This window comes from Anoplophora glabripennis, unplaced genomic scaffold (assembly GCF_000390285.2).
Source record: "Anoplophora glabripennis isolate ALB-LARVAE unplaced genomic scaffold, Agla_2.0 scaffold602, whole genome shotgun sequence".
Lineage (NCBI taxonomy): Eukaryota > Metazoa > Arthropoda > Insecta > Coleoptera > Cerambycidae > Anoplophora > Anoplophora glabripennis.
Genome location: NW_019417005.1, coordinates 249,103 through 260,361, shown reverse-complemented (window position 1 = coordinate 260,361; position 11,259 = coordinate 249,103). Strand labels below are relative to the sequence as shown.

Here is an 11,259-nt window from a genome sequence, read left to right as displayed (position 1 = left end):
AAGTTGCAAAGAATGAGAGAGTTTCTCGGAATATGCAAAAAGTAGCTGTAATAAGTTTTTGGAAGAATTAAAAAAAAACCTACAGTGACCGCCTTTAAGATATCAACGGAATAATACAAAACTTTTTCTTTTATAATTTTGAAGATCCCAATAGGTACTATAAAAAGAATAAAATAAACATAAAATGTCGTTGTTAAGTCGGCGACTTCCTAAAACGCACAAATTATTAAAAAAGTGTTTAGAGAAAAGCATAATCCGACATTAACAGAAATGTGAACTCATGTACAGCGAATCTACTAAAACGCGGTATTGAGCAACTAGATTACCATGAATTGAAATCTGTACCTTATCAATAAATCCGCCGAAATTCCTCAAATTCTAACAATAATTTATAAGCGCTGGGCTGAAAAATCAGAAGCCAGTAATCGTCCGTGTTAACAATAGAACGAGTGAAAATTTAAATTCACGCTCACTGTTAATTGTTCTCTGTGAAGAGAACAGAGCAAAAAACCTGTTATTATATAGTTTAAATCTCTACGTATACTTTCCCATGCTAGTCTAATAGAATCCATGGTTACACCGTTATAGTATATATCTACAAGAATCTTGGGTTAATATTTAAAAGATAAAAATTAAGAAATATTATACCTCCGTAATATTTGAATAGTTCGCATTAGTAACTACGGATTTTCAAATTGGAAATAAAATGATCTGAGCTGGTCGTTGTAACCGTGTCGAAATTAAGTATAAACTATACGAAGAGAGTCAACTGAGAAGCAAGCGATAAAGGTTGTGTGCAAGAAAACAAGACATGTGGGCGCCAATCAGCTATACACTCGTTTGTGTTGTCACAGGTAAGTGTGGTCATATATTGTTATACATTTAAGATATCGCACAGCTTGGTCTATACTTTACCGGGTTTAGATGCTTGATGCACAAAATGCTCCTAAGTTGCAGGAAAAAAACGGTTTATCGCGAATAGAATGAAGCCGATGCCAGACCAGTTTCGTTTCTTTTTAACAACGCCGATTATCCGTTATCGTTAGATCGAGACCGGGACTGCTACTTATATCATAAATAATTAATTAATTTGAAAATGTTATTATCTAACAATGCTTTTAATTAGTTCAAAATTTATAGAGATAAATAAACTGTTTATATCCGTTTTTTTTTGTAGAATTGAAGGAAGATGAATCGTTTCAAAATTAAATAAATAATAATCTTCAAAACGTGTGTTAATTAGTTTTTTACACAATGTATTACAGTGCGTGCTTAAGTTACAATATTTTTGTTGGGAAAAACGTTAAAACACATGAATTTTAATTTTTAATTGTCCATTTATTTTTATAGACGTTTGAATACAGGGTGATCCATATTTAGATTGATTTTGAAAAATTGTCCACTTATTTTTATAGACGTTTGAATACAGGGTGATCCATATTTAGATTGATTTTGAAAAATTCCCTTAAAGATATTGTATCATTTTAGTATACAGGCTGTTATAAATTCGCTTCTCACTACAGGGATCTTGGAAACGGTAAGAGATACGAACTAACTTAAATGGGGGCAAAGTTGTGTAATCAGGGGACCATCTTTTACCTCTAAAAAATCATGCTAACATGATTAGTTTTCGAAATATTTGAAAAATATCCGTTTTTGTTTTCAACCTTGTTTGAGGTGATATTGGAAAAAGAATAATACATTCTCATGGCAACTTTTTGCCCTCTATCGAATGGCATAATCAATTCTTATATGTATCATAATCATCATCATCTTCATTTTTTTAAATACGACTCTGGAAATTTTATTATATTTTTTGCAAGCCTCATGGCCCCCAAAATAATCATAATTCAGGATTATTAGGGATGAGGAAACAAAAAGTTATCAGATAATATAAATATTACTGTTAACCTGTTAACGAGGAATAATTAGCTGAAATATTCCAGTTGCAATTTAAAGAAATGATAAGCATATATATAAATAAAATTATTGATGATCATTGGGATTAGGGAAACTCAAAAAAATATCAGCTGCATATTAAAAAAAGATAAATACTGGTATTAAGGTAAACGAGGAACAACGAATTGATTTATGCTAGTTGCATTTTAAGAAAGCGAGAAACATGTACTAAATTAAATACTTCGGGCTAATTAGGATTATCAAGATTAAAAAAACATTCGGAGAATATGAAACAAAAATACAAATACGAGAAACAATGAACTGAAATATGCTAGTTGCAATTTAAGGAAGAGATAGGCCTACATCAAATTAAATCCTTCAGGATTATTAGGAATGTGCTACTAAAGTTAAAACAATTGGATAAATATTTTATAGTTCAATTTGGAACTCATTAATTGATTGATTGATCGGAATTTTAAGTTACTTAGGCATTCTGTGTGCGTTTTTTTTATGTTAAGCCAATCCAAAGATTATTAACCTTAATATGCTTCCCATGCGTTTAATTTTAATTACTCATTACATGGAAAATTCCATTACCATATAAAGACGCTACAAGACTAGATAAATCAGTATGTTAATATTGCTTTCATTATTTTACGTCGGCAGCATAGATTTCTTTAAAAAATGCGTACATAATTTTATATTTAAACGAAAGCTAAGGAATTAGAAGAAAAAACAATATTTTTCTTATTATTATTTTTTAAACATCCATCACAATGTATTATATTTTTCCCATACCCATCTAAGACATTTAGAATAGCCTTCAAGGGATCAAAATATAAAAAAATTGGAATCTCCGCTAATATACCTAAATAATTTTTTCACGTCAAACAAATGTCAACGTTAATAATTAATAAAGCAGTACAATTCAAGAATCCACTTGTTCCGAACATTGATCATATCTATTAGGCATTCAAAAGTCGGGTTACGTAACACCAAAAAAAAATTGTCGGAATGGTTTTTTAAATGCCTTATTAAATTTGGTCTGATGACTGCCAATTTGCCAGAGGTAATAACCGGTTACAGTCATGTAATGAATATCCTGTAGCTAATATTTAGTTTAGATGTCCTCTTAGAAAAGCCAAAATTAAAAAAATAATATTTGATAGAAAATTAATGACAGTAATACTGTTTGAAACCGATACTACGTCGTTTCATGTTTCAAAATAAATAATTTCAGCATCTGAGGAATATTTTCTACTTTTAATAAGGATTGCGAAAGCATAACATATCGAGTCTTCTGAATTTTTCCGTTTGCTGTACAGGGTGATTCACAAACCGTGACCAAAAGTGAAACCTCGTATTCTTTGGTGAATTTTAGGACACTTCGTTAAAAAGATGCAGGGTGTTAAACTTAAAAAATGTTTTCAATTTTTTTACATAATATAGTAAGTATAGTAGTAGTAAGTGAAATAATTTGAAATTGGGCACATGTATATACAGGGTGTCCCTGAAAAGGATGGACAACGCTTGACCACAAGTTCCTTGGACTATTTAGCCTAACTTACCTATATACAAAAGTGCACGCCTACTGAGATATATAGCCTTCTAAATATAGAACAGAATAGAACCTAGTTTTTATCAAATAATTTGAAAACTGCTTTTCTTAGAAACTTCAAATTTGGTACACATATTTTTTTTATATAAGGGCAATGTAATGATAGAATTTGGTGAGAATACATATACAGGATGTTCTCTTTCTAGTGCCTGTGCGACACTGGTTATCCCGTAACTTTTTTGTATGTGCGCCAATGACGACAGAATTTGCCTGTTACAAAATTTCGATATCGTTTATGGATTTCGAGTAAAATTGACATTTTTTACACATTAAATAATATAAAATCATTTTAAGATAAATAGAACATTTTAGTACGAGGTGCCATATAGTAAGAGAGTAGTAATTTGTAGAAAATTGAAAGACGAATCCGAAAATATCATGATTGTTACCGTAAAGCAGTGGCGTACTATTTTATTTAGAAAAATATGCCGCCGACACCCCGTATCTCCGCCACTAAATTTTAGGAAAAGGCCTCAGATTTTGGACAATGTTTACGTAAATACATGTGCCCCATTTCAAATTATTTCACTTACTAGTTTTTAAATTATTTAAAAAAATTAAAAACATTTTTTTAAGTTTAACACCCTGCATCTTTTTAACGAAGTGTCCTAAATTTCACCAAAGAATACGAGGTTTCATCTTTGGTCACCGTTTGTGAATCACCCTGTATATGATTACATTCAGGAAATAATATATATATATATTCGAAAGTAACACTTTTTGAATAAAGCGAAAGATACCATTTCTCTTAGAAAACATTTTTTATTCAATTCCCAAAATACTCATCGAAATTTAGGGGTTTTAGTAACAGTGCATAACAGCATCTATTGAGCGATTTTTTGGTCTTAATTAAATAGTACGAATATAATCATTCTAGGTCAAACAACTTCAGAAATAGCTGAATAAATTTCAACACCCCGTATCTCCTAACTTCATTATTTTTGCTAGTTCTACATAACAAAGTAATTTCATTTTACCTGTTAATTAAATTAATAAGATAAATTGTAACTGAGTGGCATGATTATGGGCGAAAGTTGAAATTTTCTTACAATATTAACCAACCTCGAGAGTAGCAACTAAAAAGAATTAAAAAACGTAATTTTATTTTTGACTGACTATTCAACAGCAAGGCAATAAAACAATTTTTATCCAGACGTCCTCGAAGTTGTCTTGCAACTATTTGCCAATTTAAAAACTCAAGCGACAAGAAATGTTTAAATATATTAAAATAGTTTTTAACGCGAGAAGGAGAAGAAAAAGAATCTATAAATCTACTTATTATTAAATATTTGGTAGCCCTATGGACAATTATTTTCTTTATCTTGGACAAGACATTAGAAATAATATACCAATTACATTTATTTTGATTTTTATTACCGTTTGGACAAACATATATGTATATTTACTATATAATTAATAAAAAAGTTAAAAATCATTTAATTTGTTTTATATAAAACGACTTCTACTACTGTCAAATAACAATCACCAAAAAGTTGACTAAGTTAGAAGGTGACTACCACAATTTAGTAATTTAGTCAATTTTTTCAACGTTTGGGTACCATTTTTGTTCTTCTCTGGTATGGATTACTAACAAGATATAATTAATGCTTCCAATACGATTACTAACTATAAAAGTCACATTACAATCACCGATTGAGTCACTACGAGTATTACACTGTAAGAAAAATTGGACTTATTTTCACTCAGTTTTACTCAATAATGTTTCTGTCCACACCGAATTGAGTGAAATTTTTCTCTACTAGTACGCATACAACTAAAATTGTATGAGTAAAACTATCAGTTTTAGTTCAAATATTATCAAAAATGTATAAAATTATCAAAATGCCCAATATTGACTGAAAATGTAGGTACTGTTATTCTTCGCCCTATTGAGGAAATTATTTCGAAGACATTTTGGTGAAATCTACTTAATAGAGACTTTTAAGGCTAAGCTTTCATAGATAAGAAATCACACTTTTAGTGAAGACAGTGACGGAACAAGAAAATCCATCTAAACGATAAAAATGTTGAAATACAAAAATTCTTTTAATCTTTTGCCTTGAAAGATCATGTAAAATATGTAATAATTGTGATTAATGAATATGTTATATGACAGTGATTGTGTTTATAGTACTGTACGCGCTTTTCTATACGGGGTGGAGACTAACTGGAATAAATTCGCTACCGGGGAGGTGAATAAATTTTCGAAAAATTCCCGAGACATGTCAACGTTTGAATGTATTTAAGTACCTACCCTATTCAAGCAATATGCGAAATGTAGCCCTGCAAGGAGGGCGGAAACCACCCTCAAATGACAGAAAGGCTAATCTAGCGTACTGATCACATTTATTATTTTTCAAGAGTTTGAATGTTGCATAAATTAAAATGTAATTGTGAAGTTTATTACTTAATTCAATGTAACAATTGCTCAAAATGCGCGATGTGTCGGGAATTTTTCGAAAAATTATTCTGCTCCCCGAAAACGAATTTATTCCAGTTAACTTCTTCACCCTGTATATTCGACTGGCTTGTAAAGTTTAGGAAATGTAATGATAAACATAAGAGGTGAAAATATGATCTTTTTCCTTATTCTGAATGTATTGTTAGCTTTTAAACCAGCCCTGGAGAAAACTTGTATAACTGATAGGTACAGTGAAGAGATATTGTTTCTAACTTCCTTAGATTTTCTAAAACTTCCGTCAAAAAAATATTAATAAATTCACTGAAACTTGCGCATAAAAACGCCCTCCTTCAGGAGAGGGGACTTTAAGGCAATTTTCAATTTGAGGAATATGATTTTGAACGAGTCTTGTAACTACTTTATATGACAAATTTAAAGCAACTTTGATATTCTGGCGACGGTTGTTAAAAACCGGTAATATATTTTTTCGTCCAATGAGGCATTTATAGTTTTAATTCTTTTCACAGATCTGTGTTAGTTGGGATAGAATCCAAGTCTGGACAAGTTTTTTAGTTACACGCTTTACATAAAATATACTTTGTTTACATAAGGCTTATTAATAGCAAAACAACATTTACCATTAAAATTGTTTCGATGCATGTTTTTCACAACAAATTAACCTATTGTTTTCAATATCGAATATTCATTATATATACAATTAATTTGATATAGTCTATTCTGGTTAGAATCACGGAAATTGTATTCCAATTTGTTTAGTGTCACGAACTGTGAAGATCCGGCTATAACATTGATTAAATTAATTAATTCCCTATCCATTGAACTGGTGTAAACAAACATATTATAAACATTATATATTGCTATACAGGGTCATAAAGGGTGTCCAACAAGGAAGTGTACAGATTTTATTTTAAAAATAAGTAAAATGGTTTCTTACGAAATGAAATTTGTGAAGACATGTATTTTTTTAGATAGATACCACTAAATTTAACTTTAACCTGGATTATAAAATGTGCCACGTCATCTTAATATAATTTTTATTTTAGATACGTAGTTATTCTAGAAATTTCCCTTTATTTCGGCAATTTAAGTCAAGTTCTAGCTAAGGGCATAATTTTGAGTTAACAGTATAGTGCATTTCATAACTATTAAATGATAAAAAAAGTGTGCCTTCTACCTGCTGTGTACGTCTTTGTGATGGAAGTAGTAAAAATAGAAAAAAAAAAACAGATTTAGTAAGAGAAACTAATTTCCCCCTAAAATTAATATTTTTTGCATTTTTATTTAGTTAATTTAACTTAAATATTTCCAAGAGTCACATTTTTGTGTACCAACTGTTATTTTACTATCTTCTAAACATTACTATTAGCATTTGCTTTAAAACTCTGATTTATACAGGGTGATTCACAAATGGTGACCAAAAATGAAATCTCGTATTCTTTGGTGACTTTTAAGGAGAGTCTTTCCTATAAAGTTTTAACTTTTTAAATAATTTAAAAACTAGTAAGTGAAATAATTTGAAATTGGGCACATGTTGTTATGTAAACATTGTCCAAAATTTGAGGGCTTTTCCTAAAATTTACATGCTCCAGTGGCGGAGATGCAGGGTATCGGTGGCATATTTTTCTAAATAAAATAGTACGCCACTGCTTTACGGTAACAACCATAATATTTTCGGATTCGTCTTTCAATTTTCTACAAATTACTACTCTTATGTTTTTCGAAAAAAAAACAGATTTTCGAGTAAAACTTAAAAAACGAACTGAGAACATGCTTCGATATTCGAATATAATACTTTTTAAAATTACATAGTGAGCTGCGATAGCAACTTTGACATTCTGAGCAGTTAGAAGAAATAATAAATAATGCTTTTCATCAGATAAATTTCAAACAAATTACATTTTCGTTACTAAAAAGATGTCGGGCTTGTGTTCGTGGAAATGGAGGTATTTTTTAGGATTTACTCAAATAAAATGATGACTTATTAATTTCTTTATTCGAATAAATAACCGAATGATTAGTCATGTCGTTTAAGTAAAACTGTTTTCAGTTGTTTTTTTTCAGTTTTACTCAAAAATCAGGCTTTTTTCGAAAAACATAAGAGGGTAGTAATTTGTAGAAAATTAAAAGACGAATCCGAAAATGTCATGTTCTTACCGTAAAGCAGTGGCATGTACATTTTAGGAAAAACCCTCAGATTTTTGACAATGTTTACATAAATACATGTGCTCAATTTCAAATTATTTCACTTACTGGTTTTTAAATTATTTAACAATATTTTTTATCTTTTTATCTGTATCTTTTTAATGAAGCGTCCTAGATAAAAACTTTATAGGAAAGACTCCCCTAAAAATATTAGGTTTAATTTTTGGTCACCATTTATGAATCACCCTGTATAAGAGAATTATGAACGGACGACGAAAGGCTTAGTTTTTGATTGACAACTCCTTTTCAACAAAAAAAAAATACTGACTAAAACTTATATAGTGTTTTTCTTATCATACCTAATATGCAATACACGACTGTACATTTGTTATATCTATATTTAATCTCACTGCATTTTTAATACGAAAGTCCATATCGTTAATGATTTATTGCTTTATTCAGTAATACATATGTCACTAATGAAGTGTTGTCACGCGCCAAGCGTGAAGGCCTTGTTAATCTAGTTGGTAACGGTTACGACTACTTTGATTAGATGTACATGAAGCCAAATTAAAAATCTAAAAATGTTTAGGTAGAGGTTTCACGATATGTTGTCTTAGGACATACCGCAAATAGCCGTCAACGTCATTATTTTAAATGGAACATCCTCCATTTTTGTATTCGAAACAAGCACAAAATTTGCCGACTCTGGTTTCCTGCTCTCTTGCCGGTAGAATCTGCTAACATCTTTATTTTCAATGGGATACACAATACAGGGTATGGGGTCAGTTTTTTAGGGGTGTTCCCTAACTATACGAAATTATTTTTTCAAATAAATAGTTGAGTTATAATTAGTTTTTTAAATTTTTGTTGTAAAAAACGAACATAAATAAAAATAGTAATCCGATTTATATAAATTATTTTTTAAAATCGTTTCAAGTTTTTACAAACATTTATGTGATTCTATTTGTTTCAAGCAGTGTTTATATTTAATTTTTGATTCTCAGTGTCAATGACTTCTGACATTGACCTAGTAGTTTAGCTGAACCATAGACAATATAGCTTATAGCCACAGACTGCGTATTAAATGCTGGAAATTGGCAGCCTAAAATGGATGCAGGCTCTTGTTAGCCGGCGTTCAGCTATAAAATTTAGCTTTTCTACTTGGTAATAGGCGGCAGTTCTAGCGGTGGCTTTGTTGCCAAATAATAACTGCCAAATAAATTTGATGCATTCAATTATGTAATTAAAGAGATATGGAACTTATCTTTTGTTTGGAAATCACATTTGTGTTAAATACTAAATAAAATAAATCAAGTTAGAATTAAAACTATGAATTTACCTAATTAATTATTTATTTTATATCACCTTGGAATGGGAGAATTCAAAAACTTGAAATTAATGTTTTTAGATTTGTGCGTCGACTTGCAATTTGGTACGATATTAACACCTATGTTTAAAAAAATTGCATTATACAGGTTGTACATCTTTAGATGGGTACTGCTCTCTTATTGTTGATTTCTTTAGTTAGGTATAAATAATTATTGACACAAGTGTATCATGGATGCCATTGGTAGTGCTCATATTTGTGGTACAAGGTGTTCAAAAATATTAACACAATGTAAAATTGCTGGAACCTCAAGGAGTAATTGAATACGAAATTTATTTAATAAAAAAACAACAAATCATCAATCATTGATCCCTTACAGAGATAAGATAATGCGTTCACTACTGGTGTTGCAGTTTTTGACTAATTTTTTTGTTTTTCGACATACGGACTTCGGACCTTTTCCATTCAACGCAGAACGGACAATCAGATCAGAACCAGGGGTGTAGGGGAGATTTTTTGATTTTTTTTATTATAATTTCGATTCAACGCACCGAGTTATAAGACCTTTTTACTGTGTCACCTCACACACCTCTTGTTTCCGAAATTTATTTTCCACATATGGACTTTGAATCTTTTGCATTACACGCAAAAGGGACAATCAGAACCAGGGGTGTGAGGAGATTTTTTCAATTATTTTTTCGATTGAACGCACCGTTTCCGAGTTATACGGTTTTTTATTCTATGACGTCACACATCTCTTGTTTCCAAAATTTATTTTCGACATACGAACTTCGGACCTTTTGTATTCAACGCAGAACTGACATATAGAACTAGGGGTGTGGGGAGATTTTTTCGATTCAACACACGTTTCCGAGTTATAAACACTTTTTTATTCTATGACGTCACATACCGTTGGTCCCGATTTTTTTTTTTTTTTTCGACATGCGGATTTCTTACGTTTTTCATTCGATCACCAATCAGAACCATGGGAGATTTTTCAATACTTCGAGTTATTTCCGAGGTACAAGCAAATACTGTTTTTTTTTCTTTCATATATTGAGACACCCCGCTTTGCGTCACCCACCGCGAATGCACTCCTCATAACAACCAAGGGGAGATTTGTTTATATTTCCAGCCATTTTCGAGTTACGAACAAAAACAGTTTTTTTTCTCATACGTTGTGACAACATAGCTCGATGACGAAGGCTAAAAAGGCCACGCGTTCTACCCCATACTCCCACTCTAGGTGTTCTGAAATGCTGGGGAAGCCCCAGAGACTCCTAACAACGACAGCAAAGAGAGAGACAGAGAGAAAAGCCCTCTATGAGGACAAAGTCACACTATCTATCGCATACTATAACACTATCCCTCTTGCACACAATCAGACAAAAATGACAGAAACGAACTTTCCTTTAAAAATACGTGGGATTTATCAATATTAGAATAACCAATTTTAGTTTAAAAAAAATAAATTGTATTATTCAAATAACAATAATGTGCAAAGGTTCTTCAGGAATATCGGCAAGTTTATTTTTGAGGACGAATCCCGTCAACGAACAATGTAAAAAATGTGGCCAGAAAACAGCCCCGATCTCAGTCCTTTAGACATATCTTTGTGAGGACACTTCAACAAAATATATTATTAAAGACCTCAAAATTTACAAGTATTGAAAGAAAAAATACAGGACGAAATGTTTGATAATTCTGAACTTGCATGTTGATTTGTAAAAATTGTAGTTATGTTAATGTTATTTCGTTTTTAGGTATTGTCCTTATGTTGTTGTAAAGGTTAATTATACAAATCGTTGTTTGTTATTTCAATAAGGATGAATTTTAATTTTTTTAATG

The 11,259-nt window shown here is 30.8% G+C and overlaps 1 protein-coding gene across 1 annotated transcript in view; it reads left to right on the top strand.

The window, feature by feature from the left end:
• Nucleotides 1-604: 604 nt before the first annotated feature.
• The window catches only part of LOC108912493 (facilitated trehalose transporter Tret1-like), a 43,629-nt gene continuing 32,974 nt past the window's right edge, over nucleotides 605-11,259 (top strand). Inside the window, exon 1 of the mRNA XM_018717725.1 lies at nucleotides 605-854. Coding sequence (XP_018573241.1) covers nucleotides 812-854 — 43 coding nt within the window. The 5' untranslated portion in view covers nucleotides 605-811. The remainder of the gene's footprint in view (nucleotides 855-11,259) is intronic.